The following is a 16,852-nucleotide window of genomic DNA, read 5'->3' on the forward strand; positions in this document are numbered from 1 at the left end:
TAAAGGAGGAGACTGATTTTGGCCCAAACTACCATGCCTCCACTTCCTGGACTTCTCTGGTTTCTACCAAAAGTGACTGCTGATGGCCCAAGAGGAGACCTGCATTGTCCTGCCTTCCTGATTCTCGAGAGGCCGTCAGCCTCTCAGGAGTTACTTTTGGCTTCATTATTAAGTCTTGGGCTTCTTTTTGTTAGCAAGCTTCTTCTAAATTATGATACATCTTATGTACACCAAATTAATAATTTTTTTTAAAAGATTTTACTTATTGGAGAGAGAGGGAGCACAAGCAGGGGGACAGGCAGGCAGAGGGAGAAGCAGGCTCCCCACTGAGCAAAGAGCCCCCAGGACCCTGGGATCATGACCTGAGTCGAAGGCAGACGCTTAACCGACTGAGCCACCCAGGCGCCTTACCAAATTAATTTAATATAATAGAGATGAATTTTGTTGGCTATTGGAAAAAGTCATTATGGAATGAGATTCGTATTTTTGGCAAAAGGCTAGAATTTTAAAGGTTGAAAGAGAACAATAGCTTCAGGTGAAGTACCTCATTTCCCTTAATTCTGGGTCTTTCTAAGAATGAAGGCTATGAACTATAGACAGTGATCAAGTAAGTCTTATTGAAAGATGGGGGAAAAAATGTAAGTTCCTGAAGAGACTTGATTCTAAAACTGGTTCCCTATGTCAAAAGTTACTACATTCTGACCATCCTACAGATCACCCGTGGGGAGTTCTGATGTTGTCATTTCATTAGTGAGATCGTTTCCTCTTCAGAAGTTACATTCCTTCATTTTAAGCAATAATGCATTTATCGTGTTAGACACCAGCTTAGGGTAATTTAAATTATCCTTTGCCTGCTCTTTGCGCCTAGTGTCTGTCTTGTGGAACAGGAACCAGCAAACTTTTTCTGTCCCGTTGTGTATTCTTTTGTTTCCTACAGCCCTTTGCAAGTGTTAAAACCACTGTGCGGCCCGCAGCAGGCCTCAGTTCCCAGAGCAGATTGTGTGGAGCCAGAGGAAGTGGGGAGGCCTCTGGGCTAGAGTGGGTCACAGTGAGTCAGCAGGAGACCATACTTCTCACACTCTTACTTTCCTGTCACATAGATACACACATATTTAGGCAGTTACAGTTTTTCAGTTATTTTGCATATGAACTAGGAGACTTTTGAGGCTCGCTGCAGCATCCCCAAGCTCTGGTATAGTGCTGTTACTTCAAAAATTCTCCCCAAGTCTTGGACTTTCCCTATCCCAGAAACGTTAAATCTGAAAGACAGCTGTGGGTTCCAACTAGACTGAACTTTTGGTTTCAGTGTTATCTCACATACAAAGACAAACCTCACACCACTTCCTTCCAGGACCTTACAGTTGCCAGTGGCTTTTGTGTACAGCGTACCCGCTGGCTTTCCTGACCAGAGTAGAGTCTCAGTCCCCGACACCTGTTTCTGAATATCAACTCGGCATTCATGTTAGTCTTCTTTTGACTGGTGGAAAGAGAAAATGCCTTTTCAGTGACTCTGTTTGAAAACAGTATCTTAAAGAGAGAGGTTTACTTGGAATTGTGGTTACAGTCAACCCATAGCTCTATCAGCAGAGTTGTACTCAGGAAGTTGCCCATAAACCAGATTCATTATAAACGAGAATTCAGGATCTTACTTCCGACCCCTTCCCGTTATGTTCTAGATAAACACCATTTAGTGAAAGAAATAGTATAAGACATGCTTTCCAGAGCTTTTTGTTGAAACAATCACAGATTTTTTAAAAATGAAGAAAGCATCTCACGGTCAAAGTAGGTATTAACTAAAAAAGCAGGATGGATCGGTTAGTAAGGTAGGGCATGCTAGCTTTAGAACTTTGTAGTCCACAGACTAAAAATATGTTCTAAATATGTTCTAAGTAAATAACTAAAAATTATTTAGAATTTTTGATGTGCTTTCAAAAGTAGGTAAGTGACCAGGACCATTTGTCAGTAAAGGATCTCTTGGCGTAAAGCATCCCATAGTTCATGAAGTGTCTATTTTGTTCATTGTGCCTACACACACGCATGCACGCACGCACGCAGTCCTGGACAGATGAACAAGACCCTAAAAAAGAGTTGTCCTTTTGTAAAACCCACCTAAAAAAACAAACAAACAAAAAACCCTAAAATATTTTTGCTTTTCATTTTTCTGCTTTTTTCGGACTTGTGGTAAGAATTTAGTCCCTAGTATTATCGAAGTCCCTTGCCCCTGTGGCTTGATAAACCTGGGTTGCTTCTTAATACACGGCCAGACTAACCAGCCCTGGCCAGCCTCAGAAGAAATGTGCTGCAAATGCCAGAAGTGGATCTGGTGATCCCTGCTTCGAAGCCGAAAAACCTCGTGAGTCAGGGAGCTGTTTCTCTCTCCATCTTACAAGAGAGGAGATTGTGCTACCCCCTCGTGATGCTCTCTGTTGAAGGACGGAGCGAGAGGAGGGTTTAGTATGTTGTCCACAGAAAAGAAAAGACTTAAAGAAAGCAAAAGTCATTGAAAGAATAAGCCTTCTGCGAACACAAGGCCTTGCCACTCTTTAAAAACAAAGCTGTCCTAATGACAGTGCAGAAAGGATTCCCTTCCCAGAAGCTTCTGAGCCTAGAACCACGATTGGAAAATAGTGTAGGTTCAGAGTGAGCGTCCCTGGGTCGCTTGTCTGTGAGCCCCATTCCGGAACAAGCTGGGCTCAGGTAATGGCCTGCCATTGTCTGGCAGGAAAGGGCAGGAAAAGTAGACAGCCTTGTCCAAGTTTCTCTGCAAACTGAAAATAGAAATTTTTCCTTGTGAGCACAGTTTAAACGTAAATACGTCTCAAGATAGAATGAGTTGGAAAGTATTTTTAAGGGGAAAGAGCACAATCATGTTTGGCCTGCATCCCCATCACTGATACTTTCAGGCCTAGTTTAATATATTTTTAGACCTCCCCATGACTTCCTCCACAAACGAGTGTTTTGTGCCGAGTGTCATTGTGTTTAGTGCAGAAACAGCTGTTGTCCCATCTCACACCACCTGCTTTTGGGTACATTCCTACACCTGGGGGATCAGTAACGGGACCTCGGCGGGGGCTGGACTCACACTAAAGCATTCACAGCCATGTCCCTACCCTCCTGTGAGCGGCTGTCACGTAGCCCCTCAGCCGTCGGAGCTCTGCACACAAACACACAGCGCGCACATGCACAGACTGAAATGAAACTCTTATTTTTCTGGGTTTAGAACTTGTGGAGAAACAGAACTCAGACCTCAGTAGATTTCGGGTGTTTTCCACCTGAACATTTGGGAGTGAAGAATGTCATGTCTTTTTGTGTATCACTTCCTGAGCTCTTGGTTTTACATTTTACCTCAACCTAGTCAGCCTTTATGTGTGCTCCCATGCAGTGGGTTGTGCCTGTAGGCTGGGATCAGAAAACGGGGGGCAGAGGGCCACCTACTTGGACATTTTGGGGTCTGGAGCATTTGATTTATTTGAGACTGATTCACTGTTCCCTTTCTCCTTAGGAAGGCCAAATTCATCCATTTGCCTGTTCTGCCTTCCCCTCTCCCTCCCCAACCTCCGCACCGGGGGAGTGGTAATTGCAGGGAATGAAGGGGCTTCATTTCCTGCTCAGCCCCCTCGATGCTGCGTCCCCCTCCTCTGTGCAGACTGCATACCTGTTCTGGTCCTTTACTTACAGTGCTTGCTAGAATCGTCCCCTTCTGGGATGCCCCTTGCTTTTTCTTAATCACTTCTGGGACTCTCATAGAATTATTCAGTAGCTCTTCTAGAGAAGTACCTTACACACTTGATTAAAAGCCCAAAGAGGCTTCAGTGAATTTTTTTTCTCCTGCTTGAACAGCATCTGCCAATTTCCCTGATTTTCCTGCTAATTATCTTCGTATTAGCCAGAGTTCACTTAGCATGTCCTGATTCGAATATGACTGAACACTGGCTGAGGAAACAGTGGCTACAGAGTGAAAGGTCCATGGGACCTGCTTAAATGGAGTACGTGTTCTCAATCTACATTCTTATTTAGAAGTGGGCTTTTTAGTTTTGTTTTTAGAACAAGAGCAGTCTAATTCAAAACTGCTGAACTCATCTGCTTCTCGCCTCTGCCATAGCTCCACCCCTGAAATATGGCTTTTCTCTCTCACTGCAGCCTCCCTTCTCTAGAGTTACCTCAGGTTAAGAGCTTGACCATTGGGGTGTGGCAGCAAGTTCACATTCTAGCTCTGCTACTTGATAACGGAGTGTCTGTGGGCAAGTTTGTCTAACTTTCTGAAGCCTTAGTTTCCTCATCTATAAAATGAGGATCGTATGTATTCGCTGGGATTGGTAATAATCATGGTAACACCCGTAAAGAGTTTAGCAAAGTATCTGAAACATAATCACTCAGTAAATGACAGTCATTGTTATTACTGATAAAATTATAATTGTTTTATCACTTCACAAAATATTGGTAGACTTAGATTTTGATGCCCTTTTGTATAAATTGAGAAAGTTACCCAAATGTAAAAATCTCCATTACTTAGTATTTTAAATGAAACCCAAATTGTTGGGTGTTTTCAGTGTTGTTAGCATCAGTTTGGTTTCTTTGGGCATTCCAGTGCAAATTTATTAATCATGCTCATCTTAAGGATTGCAGAGGTATGAACACATACATAAATTTCACACACACTCACACACACACACCGACCCCTAACCTATATATATGAACATAACATACATATGAACATAACATATAAATAAAATATTTATTACATTTTAAAACATATAATTATGTTAGAGGTAGAAGAAAATGACTCCCTTAGACCAACTCATTTTGAGAGATCTTCCTCTAAAACACACAATTTACGTGTTACAGTTCTGCAAGTATCTACCATTACGGGGGGAATGGTTTAGCCAGTGGTTTGGATTTAGGACTGAGTATTTTTTATCAGACCATTACTGAACCTTTAAAAATACAGTTGAATTCCCAGTTATTATCTTATAGAGAAGTTTATTGGTGATTGAAGGTAAAAAGTGTTGGACTAACAAAACATAAAACCTAATTTGTGGGAATCTGTGAGAATTGTAGTAACTTACAAGATAAATTACGTAGGCCCATTGGTTTCATAAGTCAGGCTCTGAATGTTCTGATTTCTAAACTAGTTTTTTTTCTTTATAAAAATGAACAAAAAATGTAAGTGTGTGTGTGTGCTCATGTGTGTATATATGTATATAAATATGTGTGTGTATATATATAATATTTAGAAGAAGTCCTCTGCATGATTATATATGTTTTGTCCAGGCTTCTACAGGTGGGGTTGGTTTTGTCTGGTAATTGGATACAGTTAAGTGTTAGATAAGTTTCAGTAATACACCAAAAATATAAAGTACAAGAATAAAAATTCCATTTTCTTTTTGTTCCAGGTTCTCTGGGAGATGCTAACAAGGGAGGTCCCCTTTAAAGGTTTGGAAGGATTACAAGTAGCTTGGCTTGTAGTGGAAAAAAACGAGGTAAGACTACGATTCTCCATTCAGGTACATAGATCAGAAAACAGTATTGGGGTTTTGCAAAAGACTTTTTCATCTTCTTCAAATTGAAAGTAAGTTCACGCTTATGGAAAGATTAGCAGTAGGAGCTAACACAAAGGGTCAAAGTGATGTTATTCCTCATGAATGGACCCTTTACATCTAATTGTTGCAGCTTCACGTCGTGATGCTGTAGATCAAAAATTGTACAAGTACTGTACTAGTTTCTCAGTCTCAATTGTAAAACCTAGGGGTTTGTTCTTAGTGATGAAAGAAGCCATTGCGTCCAAGGTAGGGGAACAGTTTAACTCCATCTCCTGCGTTTAGGACATCTTTTTTACTGGCCGGGAGTTGATCTATCTGTAAGAGACCTTCAGCTACTTCAACTTACCTCTCCCAGCAGGAGTCACTATAGTACAAGAAACTGTCGCTTAGATGAGAATTTCAAAAATAAAAGAAGAAAAAATAGTTTCAAAAAAGGGAAAAATTACAGTTTTGCCACCTACGTTGAACACTACATTGAAGATGAGCTCCTCACTGGAATTGGCGAGGCAGTGGCATAACTGTTCCCTTCTTCATGCAGAGCCTTTCCATTTCAAAAGAACTTCAGTGGCGTAAACACCGTTTGTGCTGTGTCCCCAGCCTCGCTTTTCTTCTTCCCACAAATTGAGGCTTTCAGTTAGTTGGACCTATGAGCCTACATCAGAGAACGTGGTACATTCATATCAAAGAGAGCAACTACATTTTGAAAGGTTTAAAATTGTGACTGAAATGCACAGGCATGGAAATCCTCAGCATAAGGACGAAGCATCCAGTAAAGGTACTAGGAGAACTTAGATCCCATACTGGAAGCCCGCAGTTGTCTTTGCAATGCAAAACAACCTGATTTCACAGAGCTTCATTGCCAGAGCTGATCCGTGCCCTCCGCAGAAGGTAAGCGCGCAACCCGAGGATCAAATAATTTGCAAAAAGGTGACTACGTGGAGATATGCCCTTTTTAACGCTATGAAAGAATTAGATTGATCTGCTCCCCATGTGAGCGCAGGGACAGACTACGTTAACCAAACAGCTGTGATTGACTAAGAGAAACCAAGTTTCCATAGTTTAGATCACATAACCCTAACCCTTATTAATTTGTCCTCCCGAGCTATTGAGAACAGATGAAATGTTCACGATGGCTGAACTTGATGGGAGAGAGCTGCCAATTTAAGAAAAAGCAAAAGGCGTTATATTCAAGAATGTGTCTCGCTCAGTGTTTAACAGGAGCTGTTCTGTTTTAATTAAATGTCCTGCTTATTCCTGGTGTGCTATTAAATCAGACCTTCGTACGCAGGATAACTGATATTTTTGTGACACAAGAACCGGCTTGCTTTTGTTCCGTTTTCTTTTGCCAGTGAGGTGACTAGATGTTTGGTTCTGGGTTTACACATGAGAGTGAAGAAAGCAATTGACCTAATGTTGACTTTGGAGCAGAACACTCAATGTAACTTTTTTTCTTCTGTGTTGTTCCAAGAAAAATTAGAAGAAAGTTTTTTTAAAAGCTGACTGGATCCTCCAAAGATGCATAAGAAAAAAACAGTATTGTAAAATAGTATTTTCTCTAAAGGGTGGCAGAAGAGGTGTGCGTCTAAAGCACTTTCAGAACATGAGTACCTATCGAGGATGTTTAAAGCAGACAAGAAAAATGAATTTAGACGCTGCCTTTGGGTAGCTGGCTCGCGGGCCAGGAATCACCAATCTATAACCTCGAGAACTTCGTCAGCTTGTACAGGAGGAGGCTGTCAGCTGTCCTTTCCCTCAGGGATTCCCAAGAGTCCAATGTTGCTGTCTCATCCGTGTGTGACCTGATAGTCGGCTGAAAACACACGGAGGTACTCAGGTACCTCCCCTTCTGGACACAGAATAGCAAGTTAAAGAAACCCCAGGTGGCGAAGCAAGTTTTCTCAACTTTCGACTGAACTTAAGGAAAACTGGGTCTTACAAGGCTACTTACCTGTCTACTCTCACTCTGTTCAGTATTTGTCAAAAATATGGAGATTAAGTCTAATTGTACTTTCCATTGTCACCATTCACAAAGGAATCTTCATTTCATCTTGTAAGTATAGACACGTGTTAGTTACCAAAACAGATTCTGTTGACGTAACATTACAAGGATTGCCAAGTCTCAACTATACAGAACAAACTGAAGGGGTTGCTAGAGGGGAGGTGGGGGGGGATGGGCTAAAGAGGTGATGGGGACTAAGGAGGGCACTGGGTGTTGTATGTAAGTGATGAATCACTCAATTCTGCACCCGAAACTAATATTACACTATATGTTAACTAAGTGGAATTTAAATAAAAACTTGGAAAAAAAGAAAAAAAAGGTCAAGGATTTATTTCATTTCACAATAAAATTGAGACTTTGATTTAAAAATAATTTACAAATCCTTCCAACTTCTAATTATTTCATTTATTCTTACTTTGGAATACCTTGGGTTCTTCAGTTGAAAAGAGCAAGCCATATGTGTGTATGTGTGTGTGTATGTGTGTGTGTGTGTGTGTATGGTTTTTTTTTTCAACAGACCTCCTTTAAATAAAGAATGATGTGTTTAAACTTAGGGAGACATTTTAAATGTAAGCCAGCCACCCTAGAATACACCTATATCCAAATATTAGAGTTACCTTTTCTTTTTAGCTTTTTATTTTGAAATAATTATAGACTCACAGGAAGTTGCAAAAATAGTAGAAGGAATCCTTTGTATCCTTCATCCAGCTTCCCCCACTGGTGAGATACAGGTATTGGCTAATACCAAAACCGGAAAATTGTCACTGATACGTTACTAATCTTAACTAGACTCTGGACCTTATCCAGTTTCACCATTTAGATTGCTTTTTGGATCGATAGGAAGATCATTACTTTCGCAAAATATTTGAAGGTTTTTGCTTCTGACTGCTTAATAATGAAATAAGACCTTCAAACAATAATTTTTCCTAATATTAAATCCTATTAAAACTAGATACATAAAGCACTGTTAAAGCAAAGACTGAACACTTACAGAAGTTACGAAATTAGGAGGATATTACTAGTAAATTTTGTAATTCTTATAGACATGTATATTTCTCTTTGTAATTTCTCTAAAACTCAGTGGTCATTCAAAATATTCTGATAGCATAATTTCTATCTTTACAAGTTCTTAGATTCTCATAAAATATGTTTTGTTCTAAGTAACAAAACTATTTTTTTCTTCTAGAGAGACTGACACTGGGCTCGATCTCTTGGCTCTGAGATCATGACCTGAGAATTTTCGGTCACTTAACCAAACTATTCTTAATAGGCACCCCATACTGTTGACAGAAATCCTCAAAAAACTTAATCCGTTGATGACTACCCTTTGGAAAAAAGATAATAAAAAATAATTGACAAGAAGTAATTTTTTTCATCTTATGTAGAAAACAGTGCAGAAAAAGATATGCTCTTTCAAAAATGTCATGCCTAATTTTGTGGTTGGAAAGTATTTTCATTTTAAATTTGGAACTTGTAAAATATTTAAGTTTTAAGTAGTGTGGCTAATCTGTTGCTGATATCTGGTTATTTTGGGATGTTTTAATGCATTAGGAATGGCCATAGTTCTGTAATCAGGACTCAAATACTTTGGATTTTCTCTTAAAGTACTTTTTTAGTGCACCAAAACAAACCCTTACATTAGTGTCTGAGTCTAGATTTAACTGATATTTGACCATATGATATAATTTAAAATAATTATGTCTTCTTTCATAATGTCTCAGATGCAGTAGCTAAAAAGTTTTTCAGTAAGAAAAGATGACAGAAAAGATTAACATCCATCCATATTCATCCAGGTCCCATTTCAGTTCTTAGAAAAATGTGAAAAAGTTATGAAAATGAGAAATTACTTTGCCATGGGGTGCATTCAGCTGAATAATTGCCATCACTTTGTTTCTCTTAGTTGCCACTCCTAACCAACCACTGTATATAAATATTTTAAAAAAAGTAAATGCCTGATTTTCCTTTTGGTCTTCTTCAAAAGGTTTCCAGTTCACATTATAGTAAAATAAGAGTACAGCTCTTAAAATAAGTACAGCTTACCAAGTCTTCTCTATTCTATGTAATCAGTTAAAAAAAAAATATTTAGCATAGCCTTTAACTTAGCGAGGGCCATTTTGTTTATAAACTTTCGGGTTATATTTATTTATTTTTGTTTATTTTGATTTTAAGGTTATCTGTAATTCTAAATGCAGATCACCTGTTTTCTTGCCAGGGCAACTCTTTTTCTAGTTTTATATGTAGCCCTCCCCCAAATCCAACTAAGTTCAGTTTCAGGTTTTTATTTGCAAAACTTCTTTGGTAAACAAGAATACTGCAGAATAACTCATCTTGGTACTTCTTAGTGTGTGGTTCTCAACTGTCACACCCAGGCCTCTCTGGAGAACAACTCTGTTCATGCTCCCTCTACTTTCCGGAAATGAAATTCGGATGTAGTACAACCTACCCACGCACATTGTATTTTGAAGTCAACATAATGTTCTCATTGTAATATACTGAAGAAAGAAATACGTATTACTGTGTATAAATGCGCAGGCATGACCACAGTAGAGAAGAAAATGGAACATTTTAGAGCTCGTACCTATGGATAGATAGGATTCAACAGCTACAAATGCAGACTGGAGTTGAGTTGTCTCTATGATTCCAGCAGCATGAGCAATGCTGTTGTAGGTGACGTTTTCCAAAAATCTAGGGAAGGTTATGAATAATGCAGACATCAGTCTGCCCTTGATTTATTTTATTTGGTAGTTGCATTCTCAGTTCATTGCATTTGAAACCTGCTCAAAATATACTTTTGTGTTTATTGTAAATCAAAGAGTGAGTCTAGAGCCAGAAAATGATTAAACCTCGTTTGATTGCACGTGGGGCATCTGAAGTTTGGTGGCGTGCAAGGGAGTACTTGGTCAGGGATTTACAACATAGTGAAAGATGTCCAGCATTCTTGACCCGCTCCAGGGGCAAGTCTCCAGTTTTAAAAATAAACAAAAATGCCTCCATAGATCCCTAAAGAGCCTCCAGGGGCATGGCAAGTCCTAGAGAAGCACTTCAGTAACATGTTGGAACAGGACCGATGCTCACAGTGTAATCTTTGTTGTATCCGGCCCTTGCACTAATGAGTCCTATGTCCAGAATCTCTTACTGGCCAATCGGAAGAGGCCCACTTCTCTCAAATGATCTCTGTGCGGGTCTGTGCTGAAGACGTTTTCAGAGACAGAGCACCCACGGCCCAACTGGTCTTTTTGGAAGAACAGGATTAAAAGTGTCTTTAGAGATGAGATATGATGAATCTAAACATAAATTCTCACCAGCCATCTATCAGTCCGTGGAAGCTTAACATTTAATGACTTATTTGTGCTCTTAATGTAACTCTTTTAAGAACTTTCAGTGAGTATTTGCTTACCTCCACGAGTAAATCCTTGCTTTGTCTTTTCCTCTCTCTGTGGTAGAGATTAACCATTCCAAGCAGCTGCCCCAGGAGTTTTGCTGAGCTGTTGCGTCAGTGTTGGGAAGCTGATGCCAAGGTATATGTCAACTTTTTGTTTGTTTGTTTTTTGGTCATTGTTCAGGATTCTGAAATTCCACTTATTTGGCTTTGAGGTTTTTAACACTTGAGGAAATAAGAGTCATTACAAAGCGAAGTTGCTGGCTTCCTCCCTTATCCTTAGAACTTCATGACTGGCTCTTTCTTACAGCCGCCTGGCACTCTTGATTCAGTAGAGAGAATTGCATTCCTTTGTTTTTAATCTTTAATAAGCACGGTTGCACCTTCGTGTTCTAAAAATGGACAGCACACAGTGCTTATTCTGGGCCAGGCACTGTTCCAAGTGCGTCATGTACATTCGCTCATTGATTCCTCACAATAGCTCTGTGACATAAGCTGTGTTTTTCCACCCATTTTACAGATGAAGGGTCAAGGCACGCAGAAGTTAAGTCATGCTCAAGGCCTCAGCTAGTACATGGTGAGACTGGAGAATGAACTCAAGCGGTCTGAACCAAAGACCAGGCCACAGTAGCCCTTCTAGAGAAACCTGATACATACTCCTTGCTCAGATTCATGATGTTTTGAAGCTATCACAATAGAGTTGGAGACACTCCAAAATTTAGACTTTCATGTGGTTATCACATTTGAGCATGAAGGCCCACTTCCTTTCCCTGCAAAGATCATTTTAAAAGACTTTCACATACATACGGAAATATTTAAGGATAAAATAATAGGCGAGTCTTGGATTTGCTTCAAAATAAACTGAAAGGAAATAGGTGGCGGTATAGATTAAACAAGATTGGCCAGGATAAATCCTGAAGCCAGGTGATAGGTATATGGAGGCTCATTACATTGTTCTCTCCACATTTGTGTATGTTTGAAATTTTTCATAATAAAAAGTTAGAAAGATCCTTACAGATTAAACATTGGAAAAAGAGACAAGAAATGAACTGTAATTTTATAGTTCAAATTTGTCCACTTTTTCATGGAAGTAGATATATTGCAAACTGACTTCTTAAAATAGAGATCTAAAAACAAAGACTCAGGAGTGGAATTTCTTCCTTAATTTAAACCCAGTTCCAATCTGGCCCCCAGGAAGAATGTGTGCCAGTAACACATAGCATCTTTGTCTAATGGGAAGGCTGCATAACCAGTGAGTTTGAGTTCTCACCTGCCAGATCCCACCCGTTACCTAGCACCTGGGTCCGCACCACCTTGTGAGAACAGCTCAACACCAAGTACAGGAGCTTGTACAGTAGTGTGGCCCACAGAGCAGCGCGGTACGCAGGTCCGTGGGGCCTTTCAGCCCCGTGTGCTCTCTGTTGGCTGGTCTGGCCTGTGCTTTGTCTCCGAGGAGTTTGGGGGCGGGGGTGCTTCCCAGATTTGCACATTTCACCTCTGCCTCAAGAACCAGCAGCCTTCATCTTTGCTTTCACTCTTCATCAAACTACCTTCACCCTTTTTTAAAAAAAGGAGAGTCTCTTATTAGTATTGTTTTTTTATTCAAGAATTTTAACATTTTTAAATTCTGTTAGTGTTTTTATTTAGTATTACTGTTTTTTTTAGCATTCCATGACAAAGTTGCATACGTATGGCATGGTCTGCCCTGCCTGTGTTTAGGTCCTATTATTTCAGTGTGTGGTTTGCAGAATATGGGGGTTTTAAGCAGTAAGAGAAATGCCTGCACTTTGCAGCTAATTCAGCAGAAAATATACTCAGCTGTTTGCAGGCTTGCTCTAGAACATTTGTATTTTTTAAATGCTGCCATACTACCTTCTCTATACTCTTTCTACAAGTTCTCTATCCGTTGCAGCATATGTAGTCCTTTTTGCAATATTTTTCTGCTGCTTAAATAAAAATTTCACCTAGAATTATTTGCATTGAATTAGATTAATGCAACTAGATTCTCTGTAATTGCAATTATATTTCAGTATGCAAAGCAGGTTTTGAATTTCTTAATCGGAAACTCTGTACTTCATTGATTAAAATTCTGAGAATATACATTTAAGATGCATTAATTAATAGTGTAAACATGTAACACAGGGAGGACCTTAGACCTGGTGTTAATGCCATGAAGCTGGCATGTCTTTAACATGTAGCAAGCTCACCCTTCTTTGGGTCCAGTGGAGTCTTGTGTTCTAACTATGTGAAGTATAAAGAAAGTTTAAGATTGATTTTTACTTCCTAAATTCAGGGCATTTTATTCTTTTACAATTAATACATCCCCCCTATATTTAAGTATGCCCCAAACTGCAGTCTCCACTTGCAGCACTCTCGTGGCTGATCTCCAGACGTGCCTTGCACACTTTCTTTCCCTGCATATGTCCTCTTCTTTTCTTTCCTCCCTGAGGACTTTCTTGGCCAGCCTTCCCTGGCTGTTCTGTTTACCCCCCGCCCATACTTGGTCCTCCTTTTCCTAAACCAAGTCCGGGCTATTGCCTTACCCTGTGTGGTTGTATTTTTTAAATGTCTCTTCTTCCTACACTAACTGCAGTCTCCTCGAGGGAGCAGGGCTGCCTTCAGCACATCACATGCACTCAGTAAGCAGAGGCCCCTGTGTTGACTAAAGCAGCCAGACCAAGGCAGCTTCTAGTTCTCTGGCTTTAAGTATGTAGCAATTCAGCTACTAGTGCTTGCCAGTCCTGTGCATACAGAGAGAGCTATCACTGGCTAAAAACTTTTTTTCCTTTTTTCCCCCTAGCCCTTGTGCTTTAAAGACATAGATGAAAATATTCAGCTTACCTGTAGAAAAATGTTCTTTTGCAATGAGGACGGTGGAGGGAATACAAAAGAAAGCTAGTATTGGGTGAATGTCAGGTCATGCCAATGGCTTATACCAGGTGCTCAAAGTGTTTTATCAAAGAGAAGGAGGAACTAAAGGTGCGTATCTTTTCCAGTTCTAAAATGGCATTTCTAAATAGGAAAAAAAAAAAAAAAAAGCCCTGAGTTCGATAGTAAGTAACATCATATACCCTCATGTGATAAAGCATTGAAGGGTTTAAGAGCATTGCCCCTGATCAGAAACTTGCTTCCGTGTGATGCTGGGCAGTCCATACTTTTCTAAGATGGATTTTCCCTATCTATATAATGAAGACAACAAGGAATGTATATAGATACTTAATAGATGGTCCTAGTTATAATTTTTTTTTAATGCGAGCAAAATCTACATAATACTAAAAGGAACCTAAGCCTGGACCAGGTATTGTATTCTGCAACCAGAGTATTCATAAAATACCATTACCACAAATTTCTACATTGTTGTGTTTTTAAAATGTTCACTTTGATAATTTCCATCTGAGAGTATATTCTACCTATAAAATAAAGGTTTTTCTAGGGACACTTGTCACCTGATTTCAAAAGAGTTTTTACTTTATTCCAGGAATGATTAAATGTGGGGGGGGGGGATATTCTTTAAAAATTCATTAACCCCTCCTGCTGCTTTTCTGTGCAAAATGAAAATCCTATATTTATAATTAATTCCTGAGCAAACGGCTCACTTTTCATACACTGACACATAGTAGGAGGAATTAAAATGGGAATAAAGCTAAAAGAGGACAAAATAGTTTTCAAATTTCCTACTTCAGGTATTTACTTCTTTTCTTATTAGAATGCTTTTATGTGGATCAGTGACATTTAGCTACTTATGCCCTCTACTTACACACACACACACACACACACACACAGAGAGGCACACATTCCCTTAAGAGTGCAATGCAGGCAGAACTCAGAATAAGTATCCCAGTTTTATATTCCTAAAAAACGGAAAAATCGTCTCTCTTAATGTAGGAAGCACTCAAGTCCTGAGAGCAAGCTACCTCAACACTTCCTTCTTGTTTTGTGCTCCTAAATTAAAATGCATGTTTTAATTGCTGCAACTGTAATTTGCTCAGAAATGGTGTAATTATGAGGCGTGATGAAGAGAGAATGTGCATCATCCTTTTATTATCTTTCTTCCATTTTTGTTTTAACGTTCTGTCTCAACCTTGGCTGGAGTCTAAAGAAACAGACAAGTAGAGTTACTGCTAGCTAAAGAAATGCACCTAACCGGGGCTTTCTCTGTTTCTAGTAAACCGTGCCTTAGAGTTTCCCAGCTCCAGAACGAGTCACGACATGGAATAAACACTGAGAACAGTGAAGTTAAAAAAGGCTTGAAAACTGGGGAATTTTTCTCTGAGCAAGTGGTTGAGGCAATTTTGTTAGTTCTCATAACATTAACTAGGGTTTTCCCCATCATTTCATTCTAAGAATTTGAAACCTACAGAAAAGTTGAAAGAATTTTACAATGAACACCGGTATACCTCCCACCCAGACTCTGCGGTTAACTTTTACTAAACTTGCTGTATCCCCTGGGTTTTTAAAGGACTTGCCTTTTCCCTTTTAGGAGTCCTTCATCATACCCGAGAAAGAACTCATACTTTCCTTACCTGGAGAAAAATTGTAATTATTCCACCATTAGGCCACACAATAGAAAAATGACATCTGCCTCTGTTCTTAGAAATAATTTATTGAAAATAAGGAATATGGTCCCCTTCAACCTGAGTGGTCTGACAGCCGTACTCTGACTCAGGACACCGCATGCCGTTTTATTTGTTGTGGTGCGTCCAGTTTATTGCTGTGTTTGAGGATTTTCTCTTCAAGACTTACTTTAAGTTCCAACGAGTGATTCTTTTCTCTTTCTCAGAAACGGCCATCTTTTAAGCAAATCATTTCGATTCTGGAGTCCATGTCAAATGACACGAACCTTCCCGACCAGTGTAACTCATTCCTGCACAACAAAGCAGAGTGGAGGTGAGTAAGCCCCTCACTGAGTCATGGTCTCCGGCTTTGAAGCACCGTGACCAGCTTCACTGCAGAAGAGAACCAGTGAACTTGAGGACAGTCCTGACTTCTAAGCATAGAGTTTTGTTTGCTTTTTATGCTCAATTTTTTTGGACATCTAATAAGGCCTCCCTTTCATATGTAAACAAAACAGCAGTCTTCAAAGCTTGTTGCCTTATCATACGTCTCAGTATTTGGAAAGAATATTAAAATCACATCTTCTGAGACAAAAGACAGTCACCAGACATTTCTCTGTACCACACGCTCTGCATTAGGGAGCCTTGGCGTCTCTCCAGTGGAAATAAAAATACTGTTTGCCCAGGGATTTGCAGAGGGCTGTATCTGTTGATGGAGGGGGTAGGGAGACTATAAAAACACTTTTAAAAGAAAACTTTTGATGCTATAAATCCTATTAAATTTTGTCAAGTGTAAAACAAACTCAGTAATGAGAGAATTGTATTGTGTGAGTGGAAGAAGCAAGTCTGGGATGCGACCGTTGAGCCAGGTCACGTGCTGCAGGAATATAAATAGCATGTTTGGGAGCTGACATTATTCCTCCCTGACTCAGCAGAGATTTAAGTAACTTATCTCTGCTCCGGAGAGCCACAGCGGTAACGCGACGCCTTACGCCACCTGCTGTTGCCCGGTGAATACTGCATGCACTTTGGAAATGCTGGTGGTGTTTACTCCTGTTACTAGACATTTCCTTGGGCTTTCTGTTTGTGTTTTACAATAATCTGATCTATTTTTATACTTTTGAAATCTCTATACAGGGCCAGTGAGTTAAATGAATTTTTTTTTAGGGAAACCAAAATCATACTGTCTGCTTGAGTGTAGGTATGATGGGTTTTGTTCTGGACTTAAACAATTAACGAAGCATGTAATAATGTTGTTTCCTGCAGGAAGAGGCCAGTGCAAATCTAACAGATGACTCCTCTTTTAAATCCGTGTCAGGGATTACTCTATACAAAGGCCAACCCTTCACAAGACTCAGGAGACCCTCTGTACTCTGACCTC

The 16,852-nt window shown here is 39.7% G+C and overlaps 1 protein-coding gene across 5 annotated transcripts in view; it reads left to right on the plus strand.

Moving 5' to 3' along the window:
* Window positions 1–16,852, plus strand: part of MAP3K20 (mitogen-activated protein kinase kinase kinase 20) — a 179,548-nt gene that overhangs the window by 109,359 nt on the left and 53,337 nt on the right. For all 5 annotated transcript variants that reach the window (XR_006820236.1, XM_046018301.1, XM_046018299.1 and 2 more), the window contains exons 8-10: window positions 5,394–5,480; window positions 10,983–11,057; window positions 15,699–15,805. Coding sequence is in view for 4 of the 5 variants with exons in the window: in XM_046018301.1 (XP_045874257.1) it covers window positions 5,394–5,480; window positions 10,983–11,057; window positions 15,699–15,805 (269 nt within the window). In the remaining variant the exon portion in view is untranslated. The remainder of the gene's footprint in view (window positions 1–5,393; window positions 5,481–10,982; window positions 11,058–15,698; window positions 15,806–16,852) is intronic.

This window comes from Meles meles, chromosome 9 (assembly GCF_922984935.1).
Source record: "Meles meles chromosome 9, mMelMel3.1 paternal haplotype, whole genome shotgun sequence".
Taxonomy (NCBI): Eukaryota; Metazoa; Chordata; class Mammalia; order Carnivora; family Mustelidae; genus Meles; species Meles meles.